At 48.1% G+C, this 24,151-nt stretch overlaps 1 protein-coding gene across 1 annotated transcript in view; it reads left to right on the top strand.

The window, feature by feature from the left end:
- The window catches only part of LOC147678766 (immunoglobulin lambda-1 light chain-like), a 52,967-nt gene extending 42,701 nt beyond the window's left edge, over positions 1-10,266 (top strand). The window contains exon 5 of the mRNA XM_086946221.1: positions 7,201-10,266. Coding sequence (XP_086802347.1) covers positions 7,201-7,400 — 200 coding nt within the window. The 3' untranslated portion in view covers positions 7,401-10,266. The remainder of the gene's footprint in view (positions 1-7,200) is intronic.
- The last annotated feature ends 13,885 nt before the right edge of the window (positions 10,267-24,151 follow it).

A 24,151-nucleotide genomic window follows, 5' to 3' on the forward strand; every position in this document is an offset into this window, starting at 1 on the left:
TGACAAGATAACAAGATTTAAAGGCATTGTTATTGCTCACAAAGTTAATGAGCAATAAAGATGCCTTTAAATCTTGTTATAGTGTCACATTTGCTCCCCTTTCAGAGACGGAGGTCAAGTAGGTTGCAGTTAGGTCGAGGACATTTTTTAAGGTACTAGTCCTGCAGGACTAGTACCATTTTGAATTTATTTTTAGTCTCACAGAAGGAGAGGAAGACAATAAAGATCCCTTTCCCCGCCCCCAGAGATGTGTTGCAAAACCACAGAGGCTCACAGAGTCCAAAGGATTAGAGAACACGAGTTCGAGTAATGTAGCCCACTGCAGCGGGCGAGACCGAATCTGACTGATGCGATCACTGAGGTCGTGATATTATGATGTTCATCTACTATTGGGATAGTAATTTGCGGGTGGGAGTTTTGTTCTACACCCATTGTCCCTGTAGGGATCTAGCTGTACACGTTTGTTAGGACCCAAGCCGTACTGAGTTGGTTGACTCAAATCAAGAATTTTAGTGGTGAGAGGTGTGGACTGCGACAGGTGGCTCGGGCACCAGTCACAATTCTTTTGATTAACTGCAGCAGGGAATTATGGAGTTAAATTACTGTTGCACCTACGCTCCCAATCGGATGTATGACGGTACAACGCATACCGTTACAACGCGTTCCTTTACGACGCAGTTTTAACAACGCAAGTCGTTACAACGACTTGCGTTGGGGGGGCGCTGATAGTGAATAGTTTAATTTACTATTCCAACACCAGTCCCCGTGGATAGTAGGGAAGGTGTTGGATAGTAAATTAAACTATCCCCTATCCTAGAGCGCCCTCCAGCGAAAGTCCTTGTAACGACTTTCGTTGTTAAAGCTGCGTCGTAACGGTACCGCGTTGTACCAGTTACGTTGTAAAGGATGTTTCCCCTCCCAATCTCCTGATTCGTAGTTGACTGATGGAGGGCTGCAAGTGGTGACCAGCTGTATTGCTCTAGAATACATTTTTGTATTGGTTCTGTTAAAGGGGTTTTCTGATTTGGTCCATCTGCTGTAGTCACAGGAGTAAAACCCACCAAATAAACAGCCCCTAACAATGTATGGTACATGTGTCTTCTCACAGTCTTGTTTTATGTGTGTTGTAGCAGTCATGACTGATAATGAATAGAGATAAACCATTTGCAGTCTTGAATTCTTGACTCATGTGTGCCCCTCAATCCTAATTCATAACAATAGCAGTTTGCAATCTTAAAGTCTTGACTCACGTGTTTTCTTTCAGTCCTGAGTCATACAGACAAACCATTTAACCACAACAACATCTTGGCCAACTATGAAAACTTTGAACACCAACTTTCCACCCCAGACAACATCAACCACCTCACACCCATGAACACACACCCCGACCACCTTCACAACTAATGGAAATTCCTCACCGCACAAGACACTATCTCCATCATGAACTCTGTGCACTCTGGAGCACCCATGGACCCATGCCCTCACCACATCTTCAACCTCGGAAGCAAGAGAATCGGCAATAAGCTCAGGGGGTTCTGAACACCTTCTTCACCACAGCCTCCTTCCCTGAGGACTGGGAACACACAGAAGTGAGACCCCTCCTGAAAAAAACACCCTCCGACCCAGCCGAAATGAAGTACTACCAGCCCATCTCTCTCCTCCCCTATGCAGCAAAGGTAATTGAGGAAGCGATCAACCAGCAACCCACCCAACACCTAGAAGACCACAACCTCCTGGACCACTCCTAATCCAGATTTCGAGCTAACCACAGCACCAAGATAGCCCTGATCACAGACACAGACAACAACAGAGCTCTCCTGGACAGCGGGGAAACAGCAGCCCTCATCCTTCTGGGCCTCTCCTCTATATTTTACACCCTCGCCCACCATATCCTGATCAACAAACTCCATCAGATCTGGATTCAAGGTAACTCCCTCAAATGAATCACCTCATATCTCACCGGCAGAACCCAAAGGATCCACCTCCCACTGTTCACCTCAGAGCCCAAGAAGATCATCTGCAGAGACCCCCAAGGATCGACCCTCTTCAACACCTACATGACCTCCCTGGCTGCTACCATCAGATCACACAGACCGAACATCATCTCCTACGCAGACGACACACAGCTCATCCTCTCACTGTCCGAAGATCCCTCCACCATTAAAGATAACTTCCACAGATGCACGATGAATGTCACAGACTGGATGAAGGAAGACTGTCTCAAACTCAAAACAGAAAATACAAAAGTCCCCACCTTTAGGAATATCATGTTGCCATGGACTGACGCGCGATGTCCCGCGGAGCACGGCACCCCTCCACCCCAGCATACCACGCCCGCAACCTCGGCATCATCCCAGATGGCAAGCCATCCATGGAGACGCAAGTGAACACAGTATCATCCTCCTGCTTCCCCATCTTCGGATGCTCCGCAAGATCTGCAGGTGGCTCCCGGCAGATTCCAGAAGGACCGTCACGCCGGCCCTCATCACCAGCGGACTGGACTATGGAAACACGCTCTACGTAGGAGCCACTGCACACCTCGTGAAGACACTCCAGACTATGCAGAACTAAGCTGCAAGACTCGTACTCAACCTACACAGAAGAACCCACTGGCTCCCGATTCAGAAGAGATGCCAGGTCAAGATGCTGACACACACCTACAAGGCCCTGCACAACGAAGGACCAGCGAACATCAACAAAATCCTGACCCTCCACCAACAGACCAGACACCTTTGATCAGCTTCCATCTCCCTCGCAGACTTCTCACGGATCCATCGGCCAACCGTGGAGGGCGCTCCTTATCGCACCAGGCCTCCAAGGCTTGGAACACCCTCCCCATGCATCTCGGGGCCTCCCCATTACTCCAGCCATTCGGAAGAGAACTAAAGACCTGGATGTTTGAATGATTAAATCTCTGCAGGAGCAGTAAACAGCATCATCGCCTAAAGACCCTCAGAGGTGACTTGCCATGCTCTGCAAATGTTTGACTGATTGATTTTTAGTCGTAAGGTCTTGACTTGTGTCTTCTCTCAGCCATGATTCATAAGATAAACCTTTTGCAGTCTTAAAAGTCTTGACTCGAGTGTCTTCTCTCAGTCCTGGTTCATTAGATAAACCTTTTGTGTTGGAAAGCATCTCTTTTGACATGGTTAGTCCCCCACTTTTTGCTGCATGTCTGATTTGATTTCGTACTGTAAGTGCACTGGGCCTCGGCTAACCAGGTTCCCAGAGGCAGATCTCCTTTCCTTAAAATCATACCACCATTGGCGCAACTGCTGTTTCCCCTGTAAGCCCCCAGTAAATGGTACCCCTGGTTACCAGGGCATGGGGACTGATGTCAGCCGCATTTGATACGGTGCGCCATACCCTGCTGGTTGAGAGATTGGAAAGTATAGGGGTTAAAGGGCGGGCCCTGCAGTGGCTACGATCTTACCTGTCAGCAAGACTACAGGCTGTATCCTTAACACAGTGTATCTCTGACATGTCCCCAGTCCATCCCGGGGTGCCACAGGGCTCCGCAATAAGCCCGATCCTTTTCAGCATCTATCTACGCCCTCTATTCCCCATCATTAAGTCTTACGGGGTAGACCTGGTCAACTATAAGGATGACACTCACCTGGTGTTCTCCCTGGAGGGGAAACAAGCGGTATCCATGGATACCTTCCAGGAGTGCATGTGTCAAACTGCGGACTGGCTTAGGAAACACTCCCTACAGTTTAATGGGGGAAAAACAGAGGTGGTGTACTGTCCGGCCACCAGATTGCCTCGACACCTGCAGACAGAGTTCAAGCTCACTCCTGAGGATGAATCTCTGGTGCCGGCCAATGTGGTGCGCCATCGGGTAGTTATGGTAGATGAAAATCTCCGAATGGACGTACAAGCTAACAAAACTGCCAGTGTTTGCCTTTCTTTGTTACAAATATTACGAAAGATCCTTCCCCTACTTCCTGAAGACACTCGACCGCTTGTAGTGAGAAGTGTAATCTTGAGTAGGTTGGACTACTGCAACTCCCTGTATCTGGGAGCACCGTAATATATTGTGAGGGGTTGCAGAGTGTACAGGCAATGGCAGCAAAGTTGGCGCTAAATAGACAACGCAGGTCTTCTACGACACTGGCTTTAAGAGATCTTCTTTGGCTGCCCATTGGGGAGACAATCTGTTTTAAATCTCTCTGCATTGTATATAGGGCAGTACATGGCCACGATCCCATGTCTTTGCAAGAAATGTTCACTTGGTATAACCCACGGAGGCAGCTCCGCTCGTCAAATACTAGTCTGATTACAACTACCAGATTTAAGAGATCCCAGAAGGGGGGTAGAGCTTTCGGAGTGATGGCCTCACGCATTTGGAATGAGCTGCCTCTGACTCTTAGACAGGCGAGCTCATTGGCCGGTTTTAGGAAGAGTCTGAAAACCTGGTTTTTTCCAAGCAATGCTTCTTAGTTTCCTTTCTACTGACAACTGATCCTGCTTTTTGATGTATATTTTTTGATCCAAGCGCCAGAATACCCGTAGGGTGGCAGTTTTGCGCTATATAAATTCTTATTCCATTCCATTCCAAGAGGTCCCCTAGGTACCCCTCACCAGGACCAGGTGGTGCTGCTATTGCATACTGCGTGTCCAGGTGCAGGAAAAAACAAAGATTCGGCATGGCACACAGCCCTGTGTGCCATGCCACCCTCACAATGCAATAGATATAGGTATGTCACCCCTATGACAGGCTTTTAGCTCTAAGGCAGGGTGTACTATATCCAATGTTAGGGCCTATCAGCACAAGCAGATAGGTTCCTACAATATCCAGTCCATTCTGGTTGTTGTAACCGAACAGGGAAGCCATAAGGAGTACACGGGCTGGATCAACGCGAGTTTCCGAGCTCCATGATGGCTTTACTGATTTCTAAGATGTTTGGTACCAAACATCTTGTCTTAATAGATCCCTGCTGAAGTCAGTATTTGATTTATTAATACATTTACACTGCAGACCCTGCTAGAGGGTCCCTGAGACCTACCAAACACTAGTGTTGTCCCTGCAAGCCTGTCATTACCAGACATGTTTCTGGACCCCGAGTCTAGAGCCAGTGCTCTCTGGATCCAGATACAATATCTGGTCTGTGTGGAGGTGGTCACACCTTTCCTCCTGCAGGATTTGCCCCAGGAAAAAGCAGGAACTTCAAAGGCCATGCCACCTTGGAAGCCTGCCCTCAGCCCACTGCTGTTTTTAGCAGAGTGCAACCCCACAGTCCTGCTCCACTATGGCGGGAGGACTGGCAGGAAAATTAGGTAAAGTAGGTGGTGGGCCTACCGTCACTTTGTTCCACCCCTCAGGTGAGGAAGGCGAGGTAGACCCCACTTTTCACTATCCGCCATCTTGAGGATGGGGATATTAGCTTATTATGAGTTAGAGTATGTACACTCCACACGTGGGGTGAACATACAGAGGGAGTCGGCACCCTACAGGTAGGCAGCCCATTGGCTGCTACTTGGCCTCCCCTAAAAACGCTCCTAAATTCAATATTTAGGTGACTCCCCGAGAACCAGACTTGAGATTCAACAGACACAAGAAGAGGAGGGAAGAAGATCGCTGCGGTTCAAGAACTGAGACCCTGATGCAGAGGAAACTGGCACAAAACTCCTGCTGCTGCTAAGGACTCGACCTTTGCAACCTGCTGTCACTCCTGATACCTGCGAGGACGCCGAGAAATCCCAGAGCCGTTCAGTCTTCTGCAAATTGCCAATCCACCAATTGGGCTAGAGGCTCTAGTCCCCGGTGTCGGCCGGTGAAGAAACCACTGTGGTTGAGGACCGGCACATTCCGTGTTGATGCAACTCCCCTCTGAAAGAAAGGTTGCAGCATCCCAGGCCTGTTGGCTCACCAGTCTGGTGGAACCGACTCCTGCATGCCTCCATCAACTCGAGGAATCCTCTCAGCAAAACGACTGACACTGGAAACAGCCCCGTTCCTGAGAACCTGTATCCTCTTTTCAGTGGTGTCGACAGCGCAAATCAGCAATGTTGGCACAAACTCCTCCCCTGTGACGGTCCACCCTGCCTCACACCTGTGGCCTAACTACTGCCAGTGATCTCTGAAAAAAGCCCCTACAGCCTCCGGTACTCCTTATCCAGGTATAAATTGTCTGCCTGCTGTACCCAAGCCCTGGCCCCCCAAAGACCTTCCTCCCACTGGTGAAGATGACCTCTGACCCTCCACTGGACCGTGGTCAACCAAAACTCCTTGACTGAATCCTCCTATCAGCGACAGTAACTGAGTTGGCGGTACTCTGTTATTCAAATCCACCATCCTCCAGTGACCGTGACCGCCGGGTTGGCGGTGTTCCGAATCCATTCACTCCGACTGACCTGCTGCTGGTGACCACGAAGGTAACGGTTTTGACGGTCTACTGAACTCCATTACAATTTTCCACTTCCATTGCTTTCCCTGCCAACCGCGATGGTAACTATTTGACGGTATCGACCACCAAGAACCTAGAAACCGAAAGTACTGCATGCTTTGAACTACACTGCTTTAATTTTGACAACCACAAGCAATCTAAGTGTTTATTCAAGTATTAAAACTATACAATGTATATTTTTGATTTCAAGTCTTGCTTCTCACAACATATATAAAGAATCTTGTTATGTTTATACAAAATTGGCCTCTGGTTTATTCTTGAGTGTTTGTCTCATTTATTGCTTCTGTGAGTACAACAAATGCTTAACACTGCCCTCTGATAAACCTAACCTCTTGGCCACACTATCACAAATACAGAGTTAATATTATCTACCTGTTGCCTCTCTTCTCCTCTGGGGATTTCTCGCACTCTCTACATAGTGTACTTCATTTTAGTTCTCTGTACAGAGAGGCGGTATCTTACAATTTGTAAGTCTTGACTTGTGTGTTCTCTTAGTCCTGATAAACCTTTTGTAGTCCTAAAGTCTTGACTCATGTGAATCAAACAAGAACAAGACAGCGGGATCCCTAGCAGAACCGACACCTAATCTGCTATCCCCAATTTACAAACAAACACACATTTGTAGTCCTAAAGTCTTGACGTGTGTGTGTTATGTCAGGCTTAACCATACAGATGAACCCGATGTAGTCCTAATGTTGTGACTCATGTGTGTTCACTCAGTCCTGAGTCGTACAGATGAACTCTTTGTAGTCCTGAACTCTTGACTCACTTGTGTTTTTCTTTCTTCCAGTTGACCTGTATGGAGTTCTCGGTGAGGCATTTTATGTCTACCTGAGCGCACTCTTCATCAGTTCCATGTATGGACTCACCGTGGCCTTCTGCCTCCTTAAACGAAGGCTTGAGGCTCTCAAGAAGTCCTCTGCTTCTACTAGCCGTCGGCGACCATCACAGCGTGTTGACGGGAGATGGGTAGTGCAGAGGCGCAAGTAATGAGACATCATCAACGAACCGAAGGCACTCGAGTCACAAATATAGAAGGATCGACACAGAATCGTATTCTTCATGCGCTGCTTCTACGTGCTGTACCTCTATCAACGTCTCCCTTTACAGTTTCTTTCTGCTTCTCAAATATTTGAATAAGGCTAAATATTGTATTTTTATGTAACTCAGCCACATCAGACTATCCTGAACAGATGAAAATGACATTTTCAAGAGGGGGGGGTGAATGCATAGTTTGGTGTTGAATAGGCCTATATATCGGTAGAGTCTTTCCATGTCATAGGTACCGTTCTGGAGAGAATTTGTTGCTTCCCACCGATCCACTTACTCTAGTCTTTTGCAATAAACTCTGTAATCAGGTTGCAATCGTAACATGTCGCAAACATCTCAGTTAATGTAATGAGTTATATCAGTGTGTGATAGCGAAGGCAGCTTCTTGTATTCATTCACTCATGCTTACAATGCCGCTAAACTCTGGAATACCCTTCCACTACATCTTCGTAGGGAATACAACCATCTTACATTCCGGAAACAGCTAAAGACCTGGCTTTTTCCATAGGGTTTCTCCCCAGTCTAGTTGCCCCTACAGCGCTGGGATGCTCCCGGGTAGCCATGTGCTATATAAAAGCCTTTTTCATTTAATTTAATTTCATGCGTGCAGGTCCTTCTCGACCTATCAGCGGCTTTCATTTGAATCGACCAAGGAGAACTGCCCCCGTCTTCTCCATGCTCATGAGTTGTTCAGGTAAGGAACTGAACTAGTTCTCATCTTCCCCACATGCCATGACCAGTGGGAATGCATCACCCAGGCCCACTGGGGTTCCTCAAAGGTCAGCTCTAAAGCAGTTACTCAGGAGATTAAACATACACGGAGTCCTGCTTGGCGATTTAAAGGCCGTCACCAGGTCCCATCAATCGATCTTGAGAAGACACTCAGATTTGTCTAAACATGTGCTCAATCAATCAGTAGATATGTAAAGCGCTTCTTGTCACCCGTGAGGGTATCTAGGCACTCAAACACTGAAATATGGCACTGAAAGGGCCGCCTTCATTCCAGTGAGAGCTGGATGTCCTCTTCATTGTCTGGAGCTCAATCCTGCCAAAACCCAGGGACTCATGTCTCCCTCTCACTCCTCTCAGAAGTCTCTCAATGGTGTCACCCCTTGGGTCATGTCTCAGGTCCTCAGGAGCTGGAAGTGAACCCGGGTCAGCGGACCCACCTTACTTCTGATGTTTCACTCCTTCGGTCCCCTGTAAAGTTCCTCCAGATTAAGCCAAGTCATGTCTGTCTCTCAGTGTCCCTCCCGCCACCCAGTGTGTGTCCACATCCTAAGACTGAACACATGTGAAGGACTTAGCCTGACTCGTTGAAGTTTATTGATGACCATCATGGACACGGAGGGTTTGCAGCGGCTGCACCCGGCTCGCCACGTCTAACGACTGGCGATGCTCAGGCTGCTCCTGGTCTCAGGGCTCAAGAGGGCAGGAGCAGGAACATCACCTAAATCGTTATTGTTATCAATTTTTATAAATCGCACTGTAACCCTACAGGCATCCTGGCGCTGAGATACACGTGCACGGCCACCAGAAGTGCAGAAGGAAAACTATGCTACATTAGAATGCTTATGCTCTGGGATAGAGCCAGGTCTTTATTTTCTTTTGAAACTGCAGCAGGTCCTTCCTCTGTTTCAGATCAGTGGGACGACCATTCCAAAGCTGCGCTGCTGCAATGCTAAAGGTTCTTCCCCCCAATGTTTTTCTTTTAATCCTGGGTACTTTTACCAGATTGGCCGAGGAAGAGCAAAGACTGCGGATGGGGACATACCATCCAAATTTGCTCTGCAACGGTTTAAGCCCAAGACCGTGCAGTGCCTTAAAAACAATGCAGAGCGATTTCAATTGTATCCTTTGTAATACAGGGAGCCGATGCAGCTCCGCCAGCGCCTGGGATGTCGATGACCGCCGTGGTCTCATTAAAGCAAGCTTTGCCGCCACAATCTGGATTCTCTCGAGTCTCCCGATCAAGTACCTTGGAGACTCCAGCAGCAAAGCGTTGCAATAATCCAGTCGACTCAAAATAACACTCCTTAATACTAGTGCTCGGGCCAGGGTTGGTAACATCGGAAGAATCTTCTGAAGTACTCTCACGAGAGAGAAACTGCTCCCCACAATCTTATTAACTTGAGTTTCTAGACTCAGCTTATCGTTGAAACTAATTACCAGGTTGCGTACCGTCTAGGATTGCACCAATGGTGTACCCGTCGGAATAGGCCACAAACCAGTTGGGAGTGAGAATGGCACTTTCCCAGTGGCACAGTATAGAATCTCTGTTTTGTCACAGTTGAATTGCAGGGAGTTATTTCTCAGCCAGTGTACCGTATCCTGCATACAGGCATGACATTTTTCTAGTGAGACGGAATGATCCCCCTCCAGTGACAGAATAAGCCGTGTGTCGTCAGCATATTTCACAAGGCTGACATTATGTGACTTAATGACAGCAATCAGAGGGCTCATGTAGGCATTGAATAATATCGGGCTGATCCGAGGGAGCTTGGCGTTTTCTTTTTTTTCTCTAACTTCAAAGTGAGAGGATTTATCTGACAATATGGGGAAGTGAAAGGAAAGGCATTTTTCTAGCACACAAAAAATGTAAATGCCTGTAAAAGAACTGTGCAAATATTTCAGAGCATATCAACATTTAGGAAGGCACATAATTATACAAATTTTTTGAAATTCTGACAATGATGTAAACAAATATTTTAATACGATCAAAGCAAATCAATACAGTAGGTGATGCCATTTTCACTCGTCGCTTGTGCACTGTATAGTTTTCTAAGTAAAACTGTGTCTGTGCAAATGTAATGGTCGATTCAATTACTAATGTGTTGTCTGTAATGGCAGTGTGCCACCACACCGTGCATACTCTGCTCTATGCCATTCTACTCGATGTCACTATATGCCCTCCACTCTACACTACTGTACGTCACTCGCTCGACGCCATTCTACGCCACTCTACTCCACTCGTTGACACTTCATCGTATTCTACTCCACTCCCCTCTACAACACTGTACTCTTCTCTAAGTCACTCCATTTTATGCCACTCTACTCTGTGCCACTCTACGCCACTTCACTATAGGCCACTCTATGCCACTCCACTCTATGACACTTCACACTATGAGACTGCTATACGACACCCCACAACACTCTGTCACTCCATTCAGCGCAACTCTACAACACTGCAGTCTACAAAACTCTATGCCACTCTGGAACACTCTATGCCACTCTACACCACTCCATTCTACTAGTCTCAATTTTACTCCACTCTGTAACACTCCAAGCTATGCCACCCTACTTTATGACACTTTACTCCACTCTACGCCATCGTCACTCCACCCTACTCCACTCTAAGGCACTCCACTCTACAGCACTCCACTCTACAGCACTCCACTCTACCCCACTCCACTCTACATACTTTACACCATGCCACTCTACTGCACTCCAATCTACTAGGCCTGAGTGGAGTTCACGGAGCCGAAAAACTCAGCCATGCTACGCGGAGTTCCACAAGCGGTGGAGTGCGTTAGGTCACACCGTTCGGACTGGTTTTTAGCTCTGGTGTTTGTTACACACTGGAAAATCAGCACTGTTAGAAATGGGGTTACCAATTCTACAGGGGGTAGCATGGAGCAGAGTGGGCAGGCCAAACTTCAGAGGACATGTGTGAAGCATCCACGCAGTACCCATAGACGACACACCAGGCACACCACAAAAGAGACACAACACTGCTTCTGGTTGGAAAAAGAATAAGTCTTGTATTATCTCCAACCTGCAAAGGTAAAACACAATAACAGCAGTAATCACAATGGGGCGCCAACTGGCGCCAGAGCAAAGTATACCAGGGGGATTATTTACAAGGAAATTGGAAAAAGAATAAAAGGTAAGTAAGTCCATTAGTGTCCAGCTGAAATGAAAAGGATGTTCGCAAATGCATAAACATAGGGTCAATATTGCAGGGACAACACAGGTATTCATCCTTAGCATCACCTGGGTAGAAGGCTGGAGCGTAAAATAAATCATTAGGCGTGAAGACCCCTCCTGCATGGCATCAGCATACAATCCATCAATAGGCGTAAAATATGAACCTCAGGGGTAACATCAGTCTGCAGATAACAGCCCTCTGCAGAAAGATAAACGTTAGTCATGGAAGCCCCGTGTGGATAAACTCCTTAGGCCAGCAACACTGTGCCAATATGAACGGCATCAACAGCGTTAACAACAGGAGGTAAATCTGAAACCTGTCGGGCCTAAAACACCTTTAACAAGGGACCTCAACATCAGCACCTGGTGCATATATCTCCCTATACCTCAGGGGTGTACTGAAGATGAACCTGGGGGCATACAACCACTAGGCTTAACTCAGGGCACAGGGCATCCTCCTCGATGCGAGTACACCATTGAATACATCAACCCTAGGCATCTGTTCTACTGATGCCCAGCTCAGGAGCCTCAGTTCCTTTCGGGGCGCTTCAGTTTACCAGGGGCCAACGGGGCCCGACTACAGTCTCCAGGGGGCAGGACGGCCTCCGTGGCAGCCACACACTAGCCCCGGGGGCAATGAGGGGTAGGCTCCCTCCTTGAACAACTCTGCATACAGGTGCCACAGCTCCTTGAGGGCACAATCCTCACAACACTGCGCTCAGCAGGTACAGCGCTTAGAGTACACAGCGGCGCTTTGGGGGCAGTCACAACAGCGCTGACAGCGCTCAGGCCAGCAGCAGGCAGTACAGTTCAGGCAGTTTAAGACCACCCAGGGCTTCTGCAGCACAGCGCTTCCACAATTATAGCGCTTAGCAGGCACTCAACAATTCAGTTAACAGGCCAGCGCTTCCCAGATTATAGCGCTTGGCAGGCAATCAGCAGGACAGTCTTGATCACAGCGCTCTTGGGACACAGGAAGTCTTCTGCAGGCCAGCACTTCCAGGCACACAGCGCAAGGGGGGCGGACAGTCCCAGCAGAAAGCCCTGGGGTAACACTCCTCACCTCCTGGGCGGGTGCCAAGATGCTCCTTCCCTTCTAGGCGCTTCTTTGTGTAGCGCTTGCGTGGCGCAGGGTCCCTGCAGCTTCAGGGACCTAGGGGGGCCCTCCTTCTTCAGGGGCCCGGGGGACAGAGCAGTAGGCACTACTGGGCCAGGTCAGCAGGTAGTGGGGGCATCATCAAAACAGGGAGGTAGGCTTTCACCATCCCCACTGCAGCGTGGCCCTCCTCCTACACAGCAGCCTGAATTCCTGAAGTGGGGCTTTACAAGCCCTGGGGACAGTAGGGGGTCCTAGATGGGTGCAGGGCCCAGCACACAGGCCCAAGTGGCGGTATCCCCTGGCAGCAGGTCCCCTCGCATTCCTGTCCCAGCTCTGTCTCTGCACATCACATCTCTACTGCTCTCCCTGTACCAGAAAGGCTGGAAGCTCTAGAATTCTCAGGCGAACTAGTTCTAACTGGCTCAGGAGGAGGAGTAAAGCACCCTGGGTGCCAGACTTTACCTCCAAATGCAAGGATGGCTGGGTACCTAACATCTAGACCGCTAACCTACTGCAGTCAGGTGGCACAACGCACAGCCTTGGCAGCCATTTTAAATGCAAAACACAAATGCAGCATTTCACCAGAGTACATGTTTACAATGAGGGAAAATAAGTGTACACACCATTGCATTGCATTTAACATTACACAGGGCATCTCATACCTCACATGGCCTATTCAGTACCCTTTACCATGGGCGAGACATCCTACATTAGGGGGGTAAAAGCGAACATTTTTTAGGGAAAAGGGCCAAGTCCAACAAGCACGAACTGCACCATTTGCGGTGCAAGAGGGCGCTGCTTTTTTTTGCCACTCAAGCAGATGTTCTACTCGTGCCGCAGCTTCCTCAATGTGAACAGAAGGTTTCTCAATGCGAGCAGCAGCAACCATCGCAGATGTTGAGAAATCTCGCTGGGAGGTCGTCTAGCATTGGATTCTCCTCACTCACGCTCGCCATCTTAGCATTGGTGGGTGAGGAAAAAACTCAGAACTCTGCATGCTCAGTGCAGAGTGCACAAAAGTCTGATAACTCTGCGACTGGAGCATATTTCACTTCCCAGGCCTAGACTCTAGCCTACTCTACACCACTCCCCTGTACAGCACTCTATTCCACTCTATACCACTCCACTCTAAGACACTCTACACCACTCTATTCAACTCTATGCCACTCCACTCTAATACACTCTACATCACTCTATGCCACCTAACTCTAGGGCGCTCTATTCAACTCTATGCCACTCCACTCAAAGACACTCTACACCACTCTACGCCACCTAACTCTAGGCCACTCTATTCAACTCTATGCCACTCCACTCTAAGACACTCTACACCACTCTATTCAACTCTATGCCACTCCACTCTAAGACACTCTACACCACTCTAAGCCACCTAACTCTAAGCCACTCTATTCCACTCTATACCACTCCACTCTAAGACACTCTACACCACTCTAAGCCACCTAACTCTAGGCCACTCTATGAAACTCTATGCCACTCCACTCTAAGACACTCTACACCACTCTAAGCCACCTAACTCTAGGCCACTCTATGAAACTCTATGCCACTCCACTCTAAGACACTCTACACCACTCTAAGCCACCTAACTCTAGGCCACTCTATTCCTCTCTATGCCACTCCACTCTAAGACACTCTACACCACTCTACGCCACCCAACTCTAGGCCACTCTGTTCAACTCTATGCCACTTCACTCTAAGACACTCTACACCACTCTACGCCACCTAACTCTAGGCCACTCTATTCCACTCTATACCACTCCACTCTAAGACACTCTACACCACTCTAAGCCACCTAACTCTAGGCCACTCTATTCCACTCTATGCCACTCCACTCTAAGACACTCTACACCACTCTATTCAACTCTATGCCACTCCACTCTAAGACACTCTACACCACTCTATTCAACTCTATGCCACTCCACTCTAAGACACTCTACACCACTCTATTCCACTCTATACCACTCCACTCTAAGACACTCTACACCACTCTATTCAACTCTATGCCACTCCACTCTAATACACTCTACATCACTCTATGCCACCTAACTCTAGGCCACTCTATTCAACTCTATGCCACTCCACTCTAAGACACTCTACACCACTCTACGCCACCCAACTCTAGGCCACTCTATTCAACTCTATGCCACTCCACTCTAAGACACTCTACACCACTCTATTCAACTCTATGCCACTCCACTCTAAGACACTCTACACCACTCTATTCAACTCTATGCCACTCCACTCTAAGACACTCTACACCACTCTATTCCACTCTATACCACTCCACTCTAAGACACTCTACACCACTCTATTCAACTCTATGCCACTCTACTCTAAGACACTCTACACCACTCTACTCAACTCTATGCCACTCCACTCTAAGACACTCTACACCACTCTATTCAACTCTATGCCACTCCACTCTAAGACACTCTACACCACTCTATTCAACTCTATGCCACTCCACTCTAAAACACTCTACACCACTCTATTCAACTCTATGCCACTCCACTCTAAGACACTCTACACCACTCTATTCAACTCTATGCCACTCCACTCTAAGACACTCTACACCACTCTATTCAACTCTATGCCACTCCACTCTAAGACACTCTTCACCACTCTATTCAACTCTATGCCACTCCACTCTAAGACACTCTACACCACTCTATTCAACTCTATGCCACTCCACTCTAAAACACTCTACACCACTCTATTCAACTCTATGCCACTCCACTCTAAGACACTCTACACCACTCTATTCAACTCTATGCCACTCCACTCTAAGACACTCTACACCACTCTATTCAACTCTATGCCACTCCACTCTAAGACACTCTACACCACGCTACTCCACCTAACTCTAGGCCACTCTATTCAACTCTATACCACTCCACTCTATGTCACTCTACACCACTCTACGCCACCTAACTCTAGGCCACTCTATTCAACTCTATGCCACTCCACTCTATGACACTCTACACCACTCTACGCCACCTAACTCTAGGCCACTCTATTCAACTCCATGCCACTCCACTCTAAGACACTCTACACCACTGTTCGCCACCTAACTCTAGGCCACTCTATTCAACTCTATGCCACTCCACTCTATGACACTCTACACCACTCTACGCCACCTAACTCTAGGTTCTAGGCCACTCTATGCATCTCCACTCTATGACACTCTACACCACTTAACTCTAGGCCACTCTATTCAACTCTATGCCACTCCATTCTAAGACACTCCACCTAACTCTAGGCCACTCTATGCCACTCCACTCTAAGACACTCCATTCTACGCCATTCCACTCTATGCCACTCCACTCTAAGACACTCTACACCACTCTACGCCACCTAACTCTAGGCCACTCTCTTCAACTCCATGCCACTCCACTCTAAGACACTCTACACCACTCTACGCCACCTAACTCTACGCCACTCTATTCAACTCTATACCACTCCACTATAAGACACTCTACACCACTCTACGCCACCTAACTCTACGCCACTCTATTCAACTCTATACCACTCCACTCTAAGACACTCTACACCACTCTACGCCACCTAACTCCAGGCCACTCTATGCCACTCCACTCTAAGCCACTCCACTCTAAGACCACACACACACACAATTGCATTGCATTTAACATTACACAGGGCATCTCATACCTCACATGGCCTATTCAGTAACCTTTACCATGGGGGAGACATCCTACATTAGGGGGGTAAAAGCGAAAATGTTTGGGGGAAAAGGGCCAAGTCCAACAAGCACGAATTTGCGGTGCAAGAGGGCGCTGCTTCTTTTTGCCACTCGAGTAGATGTTCTACTCGAGCCGCAGCTTCCTCAATGTGAACAGAAGGTTTCTCAATGCGAGCAGCAGCGACCATCGCAGATGTTGAGAAATCTCGATGGGAGGCGGTCTAGCATTGGATTCTCCTCACTCACGCTCGCCATCTTAGCATTGGTGGGTGAGGAAAAAACTCAGAACTCTGCATGCTCAGTGCAGAGTGCAGAAAAGTCTGATAACTCTGCGACTGGAGCATATTTCACTTCCCAGGCCTACACTCTACTCAACTCTACACCACTCCCCTGTACAGCACTCTATTCAACTCTATACCACTCCACTCTAAGACACTCTACACCACTCTATTCAACTCTATGCCACTCCACTCTAAGACACTCTACACCACTCTATTCAACTCTATGCCACTCCACTCTAAGACACTCTACACCACTCTATTCAACTCTATGCCACTCCACTCTAATACACTCTACATCACTCTATGCCACCTAACTCTAGGGCGCTCTATTCAACTCTATGCCACTCCACTCTAAGACACTCTACACCACTCTACGCCACCTAACTCTAGGCCACTCTATTCAACTCTATGCCACTCCACTCTAAGACACTCTACACCACTCTATTCAACTCTATGCCACTCCACTCTAAAACACTCTACACCACTCTATTCAACTCTATGCCACTCCACTCTAAGACACTCTACACCACTCTATTCAACTCTATGCCACTCCACTCTAAGACACTCTACACCACTCTATTCAACTCTATGCCACTCCACTCTAAGACACTCTACACCACTCTATTCAACTCTATGCCACTCCACTCTAAGACACTCTACACCACTCTATTCAACTCTATACCACTCCACTCTATGTCACTCTACACCACTCTACGCCACCTAACTCTAGGCCACTCTATTCAACTCTATGCCACTCCACTCTAAGACACTCTACACCACTCTTTTCAACTCTATGCCACTCCACTCTAAGACACTCTACACCACTCTATTCAACTCTATGCCACTCCACTTTAAGACACTCTACACCACTCTATTCAACTCTATGCCACTCCACTCTAAGACACTCTACACCACTCTATTCAACTCTATGCCACTCCACTCTAAGACACTCTACACCACTCTATTCAACTCTATACCACTCCACTCTATGTCACTCTACACCACTCTACGCCACCTAACTCTAGGCCACTCTATTCAACTCTATGCCACTCCACTCTAAGACACTCTACACCACGCTACTTCACCTAACTCTAGGCCACTCTATTCAACTCTATACCACTCCACTCTATGTCACTCTACACCACTCTACGCCACCTAACTCTAGGCCACTCTATTCAACTCTATGCCACTCCACTCTATGACACTCTACACCACTCTACGCCACCTAACTCTAGGCCACTCTATTCAACTCCATGCCACTCCACTCTAAGACACTCTACACCACTGTTCGCCACCTAACTCTAGGCCATTCTATTCAACTCTATGCCACTCCACTCTATGACACTCTACACCACTCTACGCCACCTAACTCTAGGCTCTAGGCCACTCTATGCATCTCCACTCTATGACACTCTACACCACTTAACTCTAGGCCACTCTATTCAACTCTATGCCACTCCATTCTAAGACACTCCACCTAACTCTAGGCCACTCTATGCCACTCCACTCTAAGACACTCCACTCTACGCCATTCCACTCTATGCCACTCCACTCTAAGACACTCTACACCACTCTACGCCACCTAACTCTAGGCCACTCTATTCAACTCCATGCCACTCCACTCTAAGACACTCTACACCACTCTACGCCACCTAACTCTACGCCACTCTATTCAACTCTATACCACTCCACTATAAGACACTCTACACCACTCTACGCCACCTAACTCTACGCCACTCTATTCAACTCTATACCACTCCACTCTAAGACACTCTACACCACTCTACGCCACCTAACTCCAGGCCACTCTATGCCACTCCACTCTAAGCCACTCCACTCTAAGACCACACACACACACCATTGCATTGCATTTAACATTACACAGGGCATCTCATACCTCACATGGCCTATTCAGTAACCTTTACCATGGGGGAGACATCCTACATTAGGGGGGTAAAAGCGAAAATGTTTGGGGGAAAAGGGCCAAGTCCAACAAGCACGAACTGCACCATTTGCGGTGCAAGAGGGCGCTGCTTCTTTTTGCCACTCGAGTAGATGTTCTACTCGAGCCGCAGCTTCCTCAATGTGAACAGAAGGTTTCTCAATGCGAGCAGCAGCGACCATCGCAGATGTTGAGAAATCTCGCTGGGAGGTCGTCTAGCATTGGATTCTCCTCACTCACGCTCGCCATCTTAGCATTGGTGGGTGAGGAAAAAACTCAGAACTCTGCATGCTCAGTGCAGAGTGCACAAAAGTCTGATAACTCTGCGACTGGAGCATATTTCACTTCCCAGGCCTAGACTCTAGCCTACTCTACACCACTCCCCTGTACAGCACTCTATTCCACTCTATACCACTCCACTCTAAGACACTCTACACCACTCTATTCAACTCTATGCCACTCCACTCTAATACACTCTACATCACTCTATGCCACCTAACTCTAGGGCGCTCTATTCAACTCTATGCCACTCCACTCAAAGACACTCTACACCACTCTACGCCACCTAACTCTAGGCCACTCTATTCAACTCTATGCCACTCCACTCTATGACACTCTACACCACTCTACGCCACCTAACTCTAGGCCACTCTATTCAACTCCATGCCACTCCACTCTAAGACACTCTACACCACTGTTCGCCACCTAACTCTAGGCCATTCTATTCAACTCTATGCCACTCCACTCTATGACACTCTACACCACTCTACGCCACCTAACTCTAGGCTCTAGGCCACTCTATGCATCTCCACTCTATGACACTCTACACCACTTAACTCTAGGCCACTCTATTCAACTCTATGCCACTCCATTCTAAGACACTCCACCTAACTCTAGGCCACTCTATGCCACTCCACTCTAAGACACTCCACTCTACGCCATTCCACTCTATGCCACTCCACTCTAAGACACTCTACACCACTCTACGCCACCTAACTCTAGGCCACTCTATTCAACTCCATGCCACTCCACTCTAAGACACTCTACACCACTCTACGCCACCTAACTCTACGCCACTCTATTCAACTCTATACCACTCCACTATAAGACACTCTACACCACTCTACGCCACCTAACTCTACGCCACTCTATTCAACTCTATACCACTCCACTCTAAGACACTCTACACCACTCTACGCCACCTAACTCCAGGCCACTCTATGCCACTCCACTCTAAGCCACTCCACTCTAAGACCACACACACACACCATTGCATTGCATTTAACATTACACAGGGCATCTCATACCTCACATGGCCTATTCAGTAACCTTTACCATGGGGGAGACATCCTACATTAGGGGGGTAAAAGCGAAAATGTTTGGGGGAAAAGGGCCAAGTCCAACAAGCACGAACTGCACCATTTGCGGTGCAAGAGGGCGCTGCTTCTTTTTGCCACTCGAGTAGATGTTCTACTCGAGCCGCAGCTTCCTCAATGTGAACAGAAGGTTTCTCAATGCGAGCAGCAGCGACCATCGCAGATGTTGAGAAATCTCGCTGGGAGGTCGTCTAGCATTGGATTCTCCTCACTCACGCTCGCCATCTTAGCATTGGTGGGTGAGGAAAAAACTCAGAACTCTGCATGCTCAGTGCAGAGTGCACAAAAGTCTGATAACTCTGCGACTGGAGCATATTTCACTTCCCAGGCCTAGACTCTAGCCTACTCTACACCACTCCCCTGTACAGCACTCTATTCCACTCTATACCACTCCACTCTAAGACACTCTACACCACTCTATTCAACTCTATGCCACTCCACTCTAATACACTCTACATCACTCTATGCCACCTAACTCTAGGGCGCTCTATTCAACTCTATGCCACTCCACTCAAAGACACTCTACACCACTCTACGCCACCTAACTCTAGGCCACTCTATTCAACTCTATGCCACTCCACTCTAAGACACTCTACACCACTCTATTCAACTCTATGCCACTCCACTCTAATACACTCTACATCACTCTATGCCACCTAACTCTAGGCCACTCTATTCAACTCTATGCCACTCCACTCTAAGACACTCTACACCACTCTATTCAACTCTATGCCACTCCACTCTAAGACACTCTACACCACTCTATTCAACTCTATGCCACTCCACTCTAAGACACTCTACACCACTCTATTCAACTCTATGCCACTCCACTCTAAGACACTCTACACCACTCTATTCAACTCTATGCCACTCCACTCTAATACACTCTACATCACTCTATGCCACCTAACTCTAGGCCACTCTATTCAACTCTATGCCACTCCACTCTAAGACACTCTACACCACTCTATTCAACTCTATGCCACTCCACTCTAAAACACTCTACACCACTCTATTCAACTCTATGCCACTCCACTCTAAGACACTCTACACCACTCTATGCCACCTAACTCTAGGCCACTCTATTCAACTCTATGCCACTCCACTCTAAGACACTCTACACCACTCTACTCAACTCTATGCCACTCCACTCTAAGACACTCTACACCACTCTATTCAACTCTATGCCACTCCACTCTAAGACACTCTACACCACTCTATTCAACTCTATGCCACTCCACTCAAAGACACTCTACACCACTCTATTCAACTCTATACCACTCCACTCTAAGACACTCTACACCACTCTATTCAACTCTATGCCACTCCACTCAAAGACACTCTACACCACTCTACGCCACCTAACTCTAGGCCACTCTATTCAACTCTATGCCACTCCACTCTAAGACACTCTACACCACTCTATTCAACTCTATGCCACTCCACTCTAAGACACTCTACACCACTCTATGCCACCTAACTCTAGGCCACTCTATTCAACTCTATGCCACTCCACTCTAAGACACTCTACACCACTCTATTCAACTCTATGCCACTCCACTCTAAAACACTCTACACCACTCTATTCAACTCTATGCCACTCCACTCTAAGACACTCTACACCACTCTATGCCACCTAACTCTAGGCCACTCTATTCAACTCTATGCCACTCCACTCTAAGACACTCTACACCACTCTACTCAACTCTATGCCACTCCACTCTAAGACACTCTACACCACTCTATTCAACTCTATGCCACTCCACTCTAAGACACTCTACACCACTCTATTCAACTCTATGCCACTCCACTCTAAGACACTCTACACCACTCTATTCAACTCTATGCCACTCCACTCTAAGACACTCTACACCACTCTATTCAACTCTATGCCACTCCACTCTAAGACACTCTACACCACGCTACTCCACCTAACTCTAGGCCACTCTATTCAACTCTATGCCACTCCACTCTAAGACACTCTACACCACTCTATTCAACTCTATGCCACTCCACTCTAAGACACTCTACACCACTCTATTCAACTCTATGCCACTCCACTCTAAGACACTCTACACCACTCTACGCCACCTACCTCTAGGCCACTCTATTCCACTCTATGCCTTTCCACTCTAATACACTACACCACTCTACGCCACCTAACTCTAGGGCGCTCTATTCAACTCTATACCACTCCACTCTAAGACACTCTACACCACTCACGCCACCTAACTCTAGGCCACTCTATTCAACTCTATACCACTCCACTCTAAGACACTCTACACCACTCTACGCCACCTAACTCTAGGCCACTCTATTCAACTCTATACCACTCCACTCTAAGACACTCTACACCACTCTACGCCACCTAACTCTAGGCCACTCTATTCAACTCTATGCCACTCCACTCTAAGACACTCTACACCACTCTATGCCACCTAACTCTAGGCCACTCTATTCAACTCTATGCCACTCTACTATAAGCCACACCACTCTATGAGACTCTACACCACGCTATGCCACCTAACTCTAGGCCACTCTATTCAACTCTATGCCACTCCACTCTAAGACACTCTACACCACTCTATGCCACCTAACTCTAGGCCACTCTATTCAACTCTATGCCACTCCACTATAAGACACTCTACACCACTCTACGCCACCTAACTCTAGGCCACTCTATTCAACTCTATGCCACTCCACTCTAAGACACTCTACACCTCTCTACGCCACCTAACTCTAGGCCACTCTATTCAACTCTATGCCACTCCACTCTAAGACACTCTACACCACTCTATGCCACCTAACTCTAGGCCACTCTATTCAACTCTATGCCACTCCACTATAAGACACTCTACACCACTCTACGCCACCTAACTCTAGGCCACTCTATTCAACTCTATGCCACTCCACTCTAAGACACTCTACACCACTCTACGCCACCTAACTCTAGGCCACTCTATGCCACTCTATACCACTCCTCTCTAAGACACTCTACACCACTCTACGCCACCTAACTCTAGGCCACTCTATTCCACTCTATGCCACTTCACTCTAAGACACTCTACACCACTCTACGCCACCTAACTCTAGGCCACTCTATTCAACTCTATGCCACTCCACTCTAAGACACTCTACACCACTCTACGCCACCTAACTCTAGGCCACTCTATGCCACTCTATACCACTCCTCTCTAAGACACTCTACACCACTCTACGCCACCTAACTTTAGGCCACTCTATGCCACTCCACACTATGCCACTCCACTCTAAGCCACTCCACGACACTCCGCTCTACGACACTCAACTCCATGACACCCCACTCCACACACTCTTCTCTATGCCACCAACTTACAGCCATGCTGGGCAGCAGTCACGCTGTACCACATGGCTAAAACGCATTGGCAAGTCAACTAGCTCTTGTATAGGTGAGGCCTATTGGCTTTGTCATCTCTTGTTTCCAGACAGCCAGCGACAGTTGAGGGCCACAGGGATGGCGTGTGTGGAATTACCCATGAGACTTGCATTTATTTGTGTGGTCATACCAGACTCCGAGTGCGACGCTGCACAATCACACAGCTACAAGAAAGGAGATGTCTTTTCTTTTTATGTCGCTGGCTTCGAAAAGATAAATAAGGCATACAATAAAATAACACAAAAGAGCATCAGTTGTGTTGAGTGAATAAAGACCCCCCCCCCCACACCTCTCCAGAAAGCAGCCCTGCCCCTCCCTTTGTTGGCCTCGCTCTGCTTTCACTTCCGCTCCTTGCTTTCTTGCCTCTTTCCCACCAGGGTCGTGTTCTCAGCCCTTGTGGACACCGGAGCCTGCAGTGATCTGAGCTCTGCTGTGACCCACTTCCCCTTTCAGAGCTGCTGCTGCCCTGGGGCAGTGGCAGAGCTGTCCCTCAGAGACAGGGGCGCGGTTTAATCTCCAGAGCCGGTCTGTGCTGTCTGTCCCACTCAGCGTCACAGGGGTTCGGGCCTGGGCATAGTATCGCCATCAGTACACCGCCGCCCGCAACCCCCCAATACTCTACAATAATACACAGACACAATATTATTGGAGAGATAAAGTTGCAGGTTTATTTGGTGTACAAATAATAGGTGGGTTATCTTACAGGCGATCCCGTTCGCCCCGCAACCCCTCGTTGCAGGGCACCTGAAGTTCAGCCAAGTTAAACACCAGCGGCCATAGCCCGGTGTGTGGTACTTGGGAGGATCTCTCCTCCCACCGGTGAACCTATCGTCCGCCAACTCCGCTTGCTGAACAAGGGAGAGTGAACTCACACCTTCCCCAGCTGGGCGGAGCCTATAAAGCAAGCCCCCGGTTGCTCAGGTTTACAACCGCCCT

This window comes from Lissotriton vulgaris, chromosome 12 (assembly GCF_964263255.1).
Source record: "Lissotriton vulgaris chromosome 12, aLisVul1.2, whole genome shotgun sequence".
In the NCBI taxonomy this organism is placed as follows: domain Eukaryota; kingdom Metazoa; phylum Chordata; class Amphibia; order Caudata; family Salamandridae; genus Lissotriton; species Lissotriton vulgaris.